Source organism: Acanthochromis polyacanthus, chromosome 1, assembly GCF_021347895.1.
Source record: "Acanthochromis polyacanthus isolate Apoly-LR-REF ecotype Palm Island chromosome 1, KAUST_Apoly_ChrSc, whole genome shotgun sequence".
NCBI lineage: Eukaryota > Metazoa > Chordata > Actinopteri > Pomacentridae > Acanthochromis > Acanthochromis polyacanthus.
This window is the reverse complement of record NC_067113.1, coordinates 52,647,433-52,661,405: the sequence shown is the minus strand read 5'-3', so window position 1 is coordinate 52,661,405 and position 13,973 is coordinate 52,647,433. Positions and strand designations below refer to the sequence as shown.

Below are 13,973 nucleotides of genomic sequence, written 5' to 3'. Positions count from 1 at the left end.
AATGTCCACATAAAGAATCTGTATGTTTACAAATTTATTCCTTTTACAATGTGTGACAGTACGACATCACCTAGCCTTTATACATCTGTTCCTGCTATTATTTGTCTCATGTGTTTCACTAACTCAGGTTTCCCATCACCATATAATCACAGTATATTCAAACTATTCCATTACTACTACACATTTTCTACATCAAGTATTGCAACTACTGTATCTGACTTGTATCTACTAATATTACTCGTCCTTCTGTTATGTCTGCTGCTACTTCTAGTACAATGAACCATTGTACTAGTGGTAGTAGTAGGAGTACAAAACCAATCTGTCTTGTCTGTCTACTACAATAGAGACTTATAATGCAACTAAATAAGATCCAAAACATAAAATATCACAAGATGAAATAAGTTAGAACAAATACCTAAAGTTAAGAACAAGCTGTAAGATAAAAAAAGAGTCTTAAGAAGAGATTTTAAAGTTGATCCTGAGTTTGCCTGCCTGAGATCTGCAGACAAGCAGCGCCACAGCTGAGGGGATCGAACAGCAAAGACCCGGTTAGCTTTAGTGACAAGTTGAGGCTTTGGAACCATCAGTAGGATCTCAGGCAGCGATAAGGCTCATAGGGAGTTAACAGATCACAGATATAAGCAGGAGTCTGATCATTCAAGGCTTTAAACACAAGCAGCAAGATCTTAACGTCAGTTCTAAAACTCACTGGTAACCAGCAAAGGGCAGATAAGGCTGAAGTAATATGGTTGCTTCTTTTGTTGAGTGTCAAAAGCCTGGCAGCAGCATTTTGAATAGACTGCAGTCCTTGGATGTTTGGCTTGCTGATAGCAGAATAAAGTGCGTTACAATAGTTGAATCTGGAGATGAAAGCGTGAATGACCTTTTCTAAGTCTCCAGAGGAGAGGAATGACCTGATCTGAATCAAGATTGCATCACTTTGGACACCCGAGCATCAAAAAACAACATAGAATAAAAAATAGCATCTATGTTGTGGGCGCCTATAGAAACATTACTTGATGATGGACCCAGACGAGTGGAGAAGCCGTTCATGCTTGACCTGCTCCTGTGGGGGTCAATTATGATCACTTTAGATTTAGAGTCATTTAGCTGCAGTGAATTCTTAGACATCCAATTTTTAATTTCAGCAAGGCAGGCCATAATAAGAGAGATCAGTGGTAGCAGGCTTTAATGGGAAATACAACTGGGTGTCATCAGCATAACAGCAGATGTCAGCATCATGCCTATGCATGATATGCCCCAGGATAGAATGTTTATAATGAACACTAGTGGTCCCATAATTGACTTCTAAAGGGCCAAGAGCCAACACTTGGATAGTTTCTCTCCACTAATACACTATTGCTATTTTTGAAAAGATTTCTACTTCTGTCTTTTTCTTAAAACAAGCACTGCAGTACACTCAATGCTTCTAAATATCTCTACATCCACTAAAGACATGGGCCTCTTTTTTCTACTAGCACCTTGCATGCTTCTGATATTTTACTACATGGTAATTTTCTCCCATTTCTTTTTTACAATATCTAAATCAGCGAAAACTATTTTTTTATAGATGTTCCCTGTTTTGTTCAGTTACAGATAGTATGTACCAAAATCAGACACAACACAAGTGTTCATTTTCATGTTCTCTAATAAAAAACAGGCCAAACCTGTACATAATGTCAGCATCAAAAATGTGTATTTTTACAGATTTATATATTTGTAAAGATATAAATATATAATGTGTGACCATAAAAGGAGCCAATGCTTCTGTGGTTCTACTGTACTATACTATTGCTACTATTGCAATGATTATTACTTATGCTCCGTCTTTTTAATAACACAGGCACTTGCATACACTCGATGCTTGCTAAATATCTCTTCATCCACTGAGGACATGGGTCTTCTTCAGCACTTTGCATGTTTTTGACCAGTTGGCAACACAAATAACCCCTGACCTTCTTGCTGTGCTGTGACAGCACTGCTTTAATACTGCTAATTCAACTAATAACCAGCATATCATGGCACGTTGATAACATCTTAAGAGGTTTAAACTGTGTGTTACTGCATTTTAAAAAAAAGCCTTTTAACACAGTGCTTATAAAGGTTAAGCGTGTCGTACAGTGAGCCTGGCTTGATCGCCTTCTAGATCAACTCCCCCGACTCTCTGATCGCCCTCCTCATGACTCACTTCCTCGCTCCACCACCTCCCTCAGCCTCCTTCCCCGGCTGTCACTCCTTGTTTATGTAATGTCAGACGAGATGCTCTCTAGCCTTAGTACATCAGCTCTCTCCTCCCCCCTTCCATCGCTTCCCCGTGCACACTCCAACATGATAAAACATGGGAGGCCACACATGCACGCTGTTGGATTCTACACAGTCCCCGGTAGGAAAATGGGAAAACATCTGTCTGCATTGCACGGCTTAGATTGCGATGCTATGATGGAGCCATATTTTAAGCAGCCAATAAGCACATGACAGGTCAAACTGATCTCATTTTTCAATGCTGAAGAGGTAAACTACATTATCAGTAAATGAGTCCTTGGGGTGCCACATTTCTCGGAACCCGAATCTATAAGCACAATTTGCCTTAATTGACCCAAGACGTTTTAACTATTGTTGTTTATGCTTGGAGAAATGCGAAGAGAATGAGGCCCCATTTGCTTTATAGGCAAAGGAGGGAGGTTCAGCAATACAGAGAATTCGCTACTAGATAAGAAAAACAAAAATATGGACACATATGCATTCACAACCTCTCCCGTCACACATATTCAGGCCCAGTGAATCACCATGAGTGATTTTCACATTAGACCGCTATCCCTCAGTCGCTCTCCTGTGACTACACTTTATCGAAAGTGCTCTCTCGCACACTTTGCACTCTCCTATGATGTTCCTCTTCAACATCACTTCCATTGCAGGCGCCGCTGTTTGACTGCTGCCGGGAAAATAGGAAAAAAATATACGTCTATATATCCCAATGTCACCTGCGCTGAGAGTATATCTGCACTGAGAATTGGAGTTTGAAGTCTTAAGAGCATAATCCTGTTATAAATCGTCTCTGGAACCATGATGGTGCCTGTTTAAGAAAATATAGATATTAGATAAGGGCAAAGAACAACTTAGTAGAGTGCTATGTCATGTTTGTGTGACCTTGTGAAGACTAAAAGTGTCTTCTTAGTTTGGCCACTTATACAAAAAGGTGGATGAAAGAAAGATCTACAGAAGCTCCTTGAATTGATATGCAAATGTAAAGGTAATTGGTGAATGGGGGAATGTAATAGAATAAAAAAGGCAATTACTGACATCAAGGAAGGTGGATATCGAAAGATAGGACTAACTGTGGGGAAGAGAAATTTGGGGGGGGGGGGTGACCTCTGCAGTTTCAAAGCAAATAACGGCAATCAGGTTAATGACCTGGAATGAAACTCACAGAGTGAAGTGAGTCATGCGTGGATGCATGTGCGCTGCAAAGTCATATTTATTCAAGACATACGTGCTTGCTTGCCAAGCCCTCCAGTTCATCTGTGCTTTGAGATTTTTTTCAGGAAAGGTTAAGAAACACTCAATAATGCTCGTTTGAAAACAGCATTGAATAGCTTTAAAATATGTTAATAAATATGCTACTTAATGAACACGTACTGATTCCCCCCTGACCTGGCATCTAGCAGCAGCTCAGAAACATTTAATACACATTTTATACTGTAGCCAAAAGTAGATCTCAACTATATATGAACATATTCTGTTGATCTATTTATCTCTTGTGAATTGCTGCCTGTTGATGCTTAAAATAAAGTATGACTTTGGAGATAATTGTCATGACTGAAATGTTAAGTTGTGCAGCTTCTAATTTATAAAGATGTTGTGGAATATAGACCTTTAAGGCACCTTAAAGTTCTGCATGGTGGCTTCATATGAAGGGTTATATCATGTCTTCTGTGATTCTGGGGAAGATTTGTCAAATCTCAGAGTAAACCCGATGTTATTCCAGTTATCTGGGCTTGTAGAAGGTGCTGGTGCTATATAGCATTTGTATTATCCAGCAGTTCTGAAGTTGAGTGTATAGTAGGGACTCAGATATCTAAAAGTCCACATCAGACTCTGATGGTCTACTAAAGTGCATCACAGGAAGCAAAGATTCAGCACCTTTGGAGCTTTTTCCATATGAGTGATTTAAAAGTCTTGTCCTCTGTTGCTTCTACTTCAACCATCCTTTTCTAGCCGGGTTCACATTAATAGTCTTTCATTTTAATAAAACACAATAAAAGAGGTCCTTGGGGAAATATGAGAGGAGCTTCTTTCTGCCTTCGCCGTGGGCCGTGTTGTGTCTGTGTTTGACTGACAGCAGCTGGCAGCCTGCCATAGCGCCGGTACACCGTAGGGAACAAGAGACAAAGTAAACAAACTTGTAGCGTACGTGTCATGGGAAGACAGCATGCTGTTAGCAGTGATTTTGAAGAGTGGCGACCGCACCAGAATCTAAGTGGACCGAAGTGACATTTGCAAATACATTTACATGCTGTTTAATGTGCTGCAGCTGAACGGCTGATTAGCGATGGAGGCTGCACACTGATGTCAGCGCTGTCCCTTTTCTCGGCTAATGTTGTTTTTTTGTGTTTTTTTTTACTGGCTCGTTCAAGAAGCTGAGGTGCAGGAAAAGACGTGCGCATGTTTGTGAGATGCATAAGAAAGGAGGAAAGGTATAGTGTGGCAAGCTTAGTGTCACCATCTGCTCTGCCTTTGATAGAACCCTGATGTTACTGCTCTACATAAGGTTTGATCGGTTCTATCCTTTTATGTAGACAAAGCAAATTCACGAATGCAAAACCTTCATGTAGCCATAAATACTAAATATAAACTTATCTCCTTTATTTCTTGATTTTTTTTGGGTGATTTACAGAAAAGACCAAGAGCAATTTATTTTTAGTTGGACCATCTGAACCCTAAAACGTACTGGGGGTATAAAAGTTATGCTAATCTACACCATTTATCAGAGCCAGAAACAATAACAACAGAAAGAATCATCGAATAGTGAACTTTCTAACAGTTCTCGAACTACTCATCCATGATACACAGTTCTATGTAGAAAATTAACTGAGGTGAAATGTAAAAATATGATATTGCATCAAAATTACTTTATTCTACATGTCTCATTTACATTTTTAAACCAGAAATAAGCTGTTTATACAAAATTGATGATGTAAAAACAAATGATTCTCACTGCAACTCAAAAGCTATGGCTGACTCAGTAGCAACCAACAGTCACGTGACAAAATCCAAGGGTGTTCAGTTGAACTGCAGGCTGTGCTTACATTGAGCACCTAGGAGTAGTAGTAGAGAAGTATGGAGACAAATGAAAAATGTTACAGTCGTAAAGTACGTAGAGTCATTGATTTTTCCAGTATTGGAAAAAAAAAAGATTTAAAACGTAACAGCTGAAGAAAATACTGTGGATCTGCTTGGGGTTCCAAGCACTAAAGATGCACAACACCAAATCAAGGAACAGTCCCTTCAAACACACCTACCTTGATTCAAGTTCAGGACCTTGGTATGAAAGGATGAATATTTGCATAAATCTGCATACATATGACATGGAATCAGCCAAGATGATGTCTACTAGCAAGTCTGGAATGGGATGTTACAAATAACCTCTTCAAGGGGCGGATAGATGGGGCCACTGACAATCTTGGAGTGGCATCCAAAAACCAGAAGCCATAACTGACTTACAGGATAGTGTTGTATAGCAAGTAACTGGAAACAAAGTCAATACGAGGGTCGAGGGATCACCCACTTTTTGAAGTTTTTGAGAAAAGTTTTGTCCAAAGATTTGTGTTTTCAAGAACATTCAAAGCGCCACTGTCACCCTATCTGGGTTGTGGGTTAGACCACTTTGTCACTAAAATGTAGACCACAAAATATTACAGAAATTAAATAAAACTCATGTGGGTTTCACCACTCTGCTTCTAACCCTCTCACATATTGATATACCTTTGTTTGGTAATACAGGTCCAGTTAAAAGTCTGTCCATGAGTGATGATAACTGATCTAACTAGGTAATTAGAAGGCCAAAAAATGTGTTTTCATTGTTACTGAGCTACCTGTTGCCATCTCTGGGTTAATGATAGGTGATGTTCTGTAATGTATCCATGCACACAACAGTATAAGTGCTCAGGAATCGGCTCGAATGATTTACCTGCAGCTGATAAAGCGCAACTCTATTTGTGACAGCTCACCTGTCTGAGGTGTAGAAATGTACAGTGTGATATATCATTAGATCCTGATCAATGCTGTCTCCATGTCAGGGATAATTACATGTAATTAATGACAGTACTTCAACATCCTGGGAGCTCACACATGCAACACACAGTAACACTTTATTCAGTACATCTCTCTGTGCTCTAAGTGGTGATTGTGGGTTATGAAATCTCCAAGCCAATCTTTACATTATCAGATGACAGTTAAATTGCTCCCCGTGTCTCACTTCACATCTGATATAATAACGCCCATACACCAGCAACTGTGGTTTCAATATTAATGTGACAAAACAAGAAGGAAGTTTTCAAAGGGCAAGAAATACTTTTATTTTATTTTTGTCTTATCAGCTCTTTCATTTCTCTTCCACTCCAAGTCAACCTACATTTACAAGAATCAGATAAGAACTTATTTGTTGGATCATGACACTTCAATTCCTACTCGTTTCCAAAGTGTTTACCACAGTGAGAAATATAATGAAAGTCTCTGTCTGGGAAAATAACACCTTTGACGTAAGTGGATACTGAAGTTATAATTTAGGTTTCACATTTGGACTTCAGGGAATCATTAGACTGAGTGAGAGCAGAAAACGTATGAACTATAAAACCTGTGCAAAGCTTGTAACTAATAGGTCTGAGGATTTTCCATGTGTTAAATCCCCTATCAAATCAGAGGCTGTAGCTGACCCCGACCCCTGATCTCCAGGAAAAAAGTGGGATTACCGAGAAGAATCACCTAAAACGATTTCAAGAAATAATGTACGAAATCCTACTCACTCCAGGACGTCTCTGTTGAAGGGCTTCTTGCTGTTGCCCAGGAACTCTCCGATCATCTGTCGGCTCAGGCCCTTCCTCTGTAACAGGAAGTGGGCTACGCCGATGGGCGTGTCTGGGATGAAGCCTCGTGAGATCAGGAACTGAAGGCCCTTGTCGGGATTTCTAAGAAGAACAAAAAAAAAACAGAATACATTATTGGATGAAAGAAAAGTAGTACATTAGATATTGGTGATAATAGACTGTGACAGATGAAGATTCCTCTGTAACATATTTAACCACAATTAGCAGCAGCAGTACGTCAGTTTGTTGGCAGGTGGAAGTGTGACACAGAGGCAAACCACATCACTGCAAAGCGGAGTTCCATCTTCTGTGTGTTTATTTCTCATTTATTTATGGTAATATCTTCTGAGAGAACATTATGAGCCACAAAAGATTTAAAAAGTTATGCTTCATGTGCCAACCTGCATGATGTGGGTGGAGACAGATAAAGTGCAAAGACAAACAGGGCAGAATCTCATCTGCATTCACTTCTTTGCTGAATTACAACGTTCATTAACAACCGCTAAATGGATCCACGCCCTAAATTTAGAGGGTATTTCCAGGATTATAATGGCTGATGTGGGATGCAGCTTTGAATCCTTGTTCGTGTGCACAGACTTGGTGTTCCTCCCAAGTAGAATTCGACACACTGGGACTGGTCTAAGATTAGTCAAAGCTTGTTTTTTGTTTGCAGCTGTTATTAATTCAGTGACATTTTGCTCACTGTGAGGGATTACCTATGTCAGCTCTGAATAAAAGCCACAGAGGGATAGGAAAGTTTACAGTTTTGAAGCTGAGAAATAGTAATATGTGCATTTTGAAGGCAAAATGAAACTTGAGCTGCGTTCAGAATTACTCCCTTGTTCCCTCAAACACTATGCCTTTATTAAGTACATCTCTGTTGTTTACCCAATAGTGAACAGCACCCAAAGGCAACAGAACTCAAGGGTATTTGCTGACATTTTGTAACCTGATATGATGAGGACTAATGTTTGCTATTGCTGTAATTATTAAAACAATGGCATCAATGAGTCAGCCACTTACTACATTCAAGTGTTGTCAGAATAATAATAAAAAATCATTCCTGACTGGCAAATTTCACATGAATGCCATCTCAACTCAGAATACTAACTAGGAAAGTTGGCAAGTGAATCGTTTTATTGAATGATATTAAGTTGTAACCGTCGCATGATCAAGATTAGCTATAAAAGGTTTTTATTATCAGTAACCTCAATAACAAGCAAGAGAAGCAATACTTTATTGCTATGCTATCAATGTGTTAATTTAATCCTCTGATCCCCAAAACACGGTTAGCAGGCTTGAAAGACATGTTATGTTTCAAAATTGCCAAAATGTAATTATTTACCAGAGCCAGAATCTGCTAAAACTGGGATTTTTAACTTTGCTTTTTATCTAATCTCATGAGACCTATGATTTCGTTGGGAAAATTGATAAAATCTAAGCCTAAAATCGCAACATTTCATGAAAATAACTTTATTCTACATGTTTCCAATAAATAAACCAAGAACTTTTGAAAAATCCAACAATCACATCACCAAAATTCAAGGAATTTATACAGAGCAGATACGAGATTGATGTAGAAACCCACTAATAGTCTGAGTAGTACAATTTCTGAAGTATATAGGTCCACAAAAACAAAATGCTCAGTTTAATACATTCAGAGGTTCTCCTGCTAACACAATGCAAATATTAGCTTAGCCACTGTACGCTGGTATTCATAATAAAGTTTGAGTGGACTATTAATTGAGCGGAGTTAGCTTGCTGCCTTTAGACTCTAAATGCTATGATTCCAATACACTGTAGCATAAGCTTTATCTCCTCATTTTTGTTATATGTTTATTGGTATTTTTTCTAACAGCAGTTTGTTTCAGTTTAGCATTATGTTGCTAACATCATTTGGCATCCACCACTAACCAACCAAATACTCAAGCACTATTTTTTACTACCTCCTCAATGCTGTGGTTGAAACATTCTGTAAATTATAAACATGACCTGCAACGTAATAATCAATTTACAAATAAATTACATTTTCTGCTTCAAGAAAATTATTAGCAATGTTGTACATACATTTTTAGAACTACTGGCTTTTGTTTTTACTCTTGTTACCTCAATGTGCATGTTAATAGAATACTCACTGCACTGTACTGCTTATGCAACTCTAATGCTTTTTACAAGTGATGCTTGTCTCTTTGTGGCATGTAAAACTAATGTGACAGCCTAACCTAGTCTGCATTTTGTGATTTTCTATATTAATGTACAAATTCATTTTTTACAAACTCGTCCTTCACTTCAGCACTGGTCTCACTTTCATGGTTTTTAGCATCTCATCTTTTTTTGATTTGCAGTCACATCATTGCCTTCACTGTCAGTACAGTTTTCACCATTTCACTGCTGCCTCAAGTGAAAACTTCAAAGGTCTGCACTGCTGTCTGCAACCTTCCCTGCAAGTGTGTTTATCTCACAGCATAGCTGTTCACATTTAGGGCTACATGCATTGTAAGGGCAGAGTAATTCAGCAAACTATAAGATGCAAAACCCACTGACAGGATCCCTTAGATTCATAGTTACAATCTCCCCTGTGACTGTATGAGTTTCATGCGTGAGCAGTCTATGTGAACATCTATTTTGCTGAGCAATGAGGTGTAGTTCCATGCTTGTGCCGTTAGAAAATTGTCTAAACATCTCATTGGTTTCCATGAATCACTGTTTTCAAACTATACCTCCCTTCCTATGATCCTTTCAGATGATAGTTTTCAGCTCACTGCATAGCAGAAGTTACTTATGTATGAATAAGGGAGTAATATCTTAACTATTTATAACTCTATTAAACGCAGAGGATAGTTGCTGTAGGGAAGCTGCTGCATTATTGTCACTGTTCCCTCTACAGTGTTTAAACAACACTTTACATAAGAGTGTGTGGCCCACAGCTAATGGGTTTAGTAAGGCGAGGGCAGGACAGAGGGGCGAGGAGAGGATAAAGGGCAGAATACAAGGAAGAGGCTGGAAAAAGACCAAACAGAGCAGATGTGAGGGAATGGGAGGGTGAGGACAACGAACGCAGGCTGGACTGCCTGGAAGCATCTGCTGCGACAGCCTCAGCTTCTAACTCAACCTCTCAGCTGAAGGTGATGTCTTGCCAAATGAATTTGGCAGATATCACTCATTTGATGTTTGCCCAACAACAGATGGATCCCACTTGGTGATTATTATTCGCAATCAAACATGGATAGCGAGGTGAAAAATAGGAAATTATGTGGGAGAGACGGATGGATTCAGTTGAGTGGTGCAGAATGAGGCTGTCCTTCTCGGATAATCGCTTGCATTAAGTGCTTTTCTAAATGCTGAAAATAATCCCTTTGTCGTGAGACAAGGTGAGAAAAGCAGCAAAACTTTCAAAGTCGGCAGTTTAGGAGAACATGATTCGCATCCCATCTCTAGTCCACCTCCCACAGCAAACCTGTCCTGTAGTGTAACCTTTGATTTTGAAGGAAAATGTCATTGTTGTCTGGATTATTTTCACAGGAAACATGCTTCTGGATAAGGGATGTATAGATATCAATGGCAATTTGTGCGGATGAAGGGATGAATCATAGACATAAAATGTGGGACTTTGGGCATTCAGTTAAAAACACTGAATGCCAAACCCGAGCGTTTGAAAGGCACATTGTGTTTTATCAAAATTGCCAAAATTACATCATGTGTCAGATTCAGAAACTTTAAAAACTCAGTTTTTACTGAGACCATCCTTGAACTATTCCTCAGTGACGGGCTCTTTGGATGGGAAACATAAACAAATCCAGTTGAACAAATCCAAGCTTAAAATCACTACATTTAATCAAAAGCATCACTTCCAGGTCCCTTGTTGTGTTGCGTTTGTGTCGCACACAAATGACGGCAACGGACTTTCGGCCCGCCATGCTATGAAGACTCCACCCACGATGAGGTTGTATGGGAAAACAACTAAACCGAGACGAGCCGAGTCAGTTACAGTAGCGGCGAGTCGTACCGTGCCGAGTAGACGCTTATGGAAAAAACGCCTTTAGAAATGTTGTATATGTTCATTCCATAAGGAATGAGGAATAAAAGCAATACGACTCTGTTATGCTGCACAAAAGACATTTTAAGACTTCTATCCATGCTTGTGCTGTTCCCATAGAGGTGCAGGACTTTATATTTTATTGAAAAATGACTCCACGGTGACTGCTGCTCCTGTCGCATTTTTACAGATTTTCAAACACCCAGAAACTGCTTGGGGCTAAGAAGGTAACAAAAGCATTGTGGTGTTTCGCGATTCATCATCCTTTAATCACCCTTTATTTGCCATGAGCTGACACCGTAAGGAGCATTGAAAATCATTATTATTTGTGCATTGCATTTCCAGATTGTTCCCTGACTAAACAGTTAGCTTCCTAACCTTAACCTCTGACGTGCCTGCTCAAAAAACACAGGTGAATGATTTTTATGAGGTAAAACTGCAGAGAACAGACACCAAACACTTACTTTTTTGTGCAGGATTGAGGTTGTGATTCACAGCAACAGACAGAAAACTGAGTTCTTACCGACAGATTTGAAGTGTGAAGGGAGCGAGACTACAACATGAAGAGACACACTCGTGTAAAACGGGGGAATAGGAGGAGACGGTGCCAGACAGGACCCAGATGTCACGCTAAAATGAAAACTTCTAAATATCACACACTTCTCTTGCCTCCTTCTTGCACGCACACATTTCTTTCTCCATTTTGCATCATCTTGTTGAACTGTCATAAATACATCCCTCCCCCACCACCTTGATATCAACTTTTATTGGCTCTCTATTTTATTGCTAATGGACAGATGTGCAGCGGCCGCACCTCCGAACTGTGTTTTATGACCCTTACAAGTGCTTTACTGTCGGCGCTGCATGTTGCCTATTTCTCCAGGTGCACACATTGCTGTTCCATTACTAACCAGTGATAGATTGATGGCCGGTTAGCGCCCCTGTGCATTTCTCTGAGTGGGAAAACGCAGTTGTGTGTTGTACCTGTAAATGCTTCAACACCCAGAATCATTACACTTATGTGGATTCGGGGTTGCACAGAACTGCTCGTGTCAATCAAGCGTGCTTTTGCTGAGAAGGCAATTGAGGGTAGAATAGAAGTGATGTGGCAGCTTTCTGCCTCCTTAGGTTGGCATTTTTTTTCATTGTTGTTTTATAAAATTGCAGTTTACAACCCGTTAGTGGCAGCTGCACTCCTGAAGCTCACTCCGATGACGCATCGCATTACAAATGTGGTCATCTATGGCACAAACAAGCTACATTAACTTAATCTTTGAAGGATCAGTTCACTCTGTGTTCTTGTGTGACTGTTTCGCACTTTGAAAATCACAGTATGGCGTGCCTTATTCTTTAAATATCCAGAGCAAATGAGGGTAAAAGGTGTTGGGTTCTATGAGAAATTAGAAATGCTTCCTGTGTTCGCCATCTGGATTTCAGAGTTTGTAATTATGCGCTGGGTCATTTAGCACCGAGAGTAGAATGTTAATTCAGGAAAGGTTTGTGTCTGTCCAAACAAGCTCCCACGAATATCGAAATATACACACAAACGCAGCTTTCTGTGGTGCAGGATCCTCTCCAGTAATTCGGCTTTGCTACATTAGTTAGCCTGCATTATTTGATATATGCATCACTCTGTGACATTAATGAAATCACCCATACATCTCCTCTGGCCAGGGCTTCAGACTGCGACCAAATTGGTTGTACATACGACCATTTTTCAAAGGGGTGCATGTTAGAATTTCATCCGGTTGCCTTTGTGTGAGTGAATGATGATCATCAGGGTGATGTGGAGACACTCCAACCGCCACATGCAGCTACTGTGTTAACTATTGTGATTGAAAGTAGTTTTTTTTTTCTTATTCGAGGCTCAGTCAATCTCCCCTTGCCTGATAGGTGAAACTATACATATCTATCTATAGCAAATTAGTTTAAAAAAACAAAACACAGAGAGAGAGAGAAGTCCATGGTGATAGAACTGAAAAGTGAAAGTAATATTAACAGTGCCACAATTTTGGCCTCCCACAGTTAAACACACATGATCGACTGATATTTAAAACCTGGCCCCATGTCAATACAATCACTCCATGTCGGGCAAACCTGCAAGTACTTACTTCAGTCTTATCCAACTAATTTTGGGGCCTCACAGCTGTCTGAGTGAACTGCATCCACCTGGCTAACGTCTATTTTAGCTTGCATGCGAGGCATTAGAAAAAAAAACTGACAGTTTTTACCTCAGTGCAAAACTAGGTTTTGCAAAGACAACTATTCACCAGCATGCATGTTGGATTATTAGTTTGTGGAGGGTGGCTGGGGGTGAGCAAATTGTTCAAATTGGTGCTACTAGTGAAAGCGTTAGTCTGGATCCCTCCCGATGCCACCATTTCTTTAACTCACAGAGGTGTGATTGTGCTCCGTTTTCGTGCACAGTGGGAAGTCGATCCGAGTCCACTGTGAGCAGCTCCAATGTATAATCAATGCTTTCACTACGCTGGAACGTGTGAAGGAGAAAAGTGAATTAAGGACATGTCTAACTGAGCTGTACTAAATGGAAAAGTCATGCATACCAAAAGCGAAAATCTGCTCAAGACTCTGTCATTAATGTCACCCATCGTCCCCTCTCTGTTCGCTGTTCAAGGTTTTTGGTAGCAGCTCTCTGGTGTGACGGCGGCGTCCTTGACACACACTCCTCTCACATAATGGAGCCATTGTCATTCAGGCCACACTCGAGGTGGAAACTTTATCAAGTGGTCTTTCTCTCAACCTTTTCCCCAGCCTACATTTTTGTGTCTCTTTCCGTTGTTCTATCTTGCTTCGGCACTCCATTTCCATCACTCACTAGTCTGTCTTTTTTTGTG

General features: G+C 39.9%; 1 protein-coding gene across 3 annotated transcripts in view; it reads right to left on the bottom strand.

Moving 5' to 3' along the window:
- The window catches only part of iqsec3a (IQ motif and Sec7 domain ArfGEF 3a), a 135,991-nt gene that overhangs the window by 34,715 nt on the left and 87,303 nt on the right, over positions 1 to 13,973 (bottom strand). For all 3 annotated transcript variants that reach the window (XM_051938720.1, XM_051938743.1, XM_051938770.1), the window contains one exon: positions 7,023 to 7,184. In XM_051938720.1, coding sequence (XP_051794680.1) covers positions 7,023 to 7,184 — 162 coding nt within the window. The remainder of the gene's footprint in view (positions 1 to 7,022; positions 7,185 to 13,973) is intronic.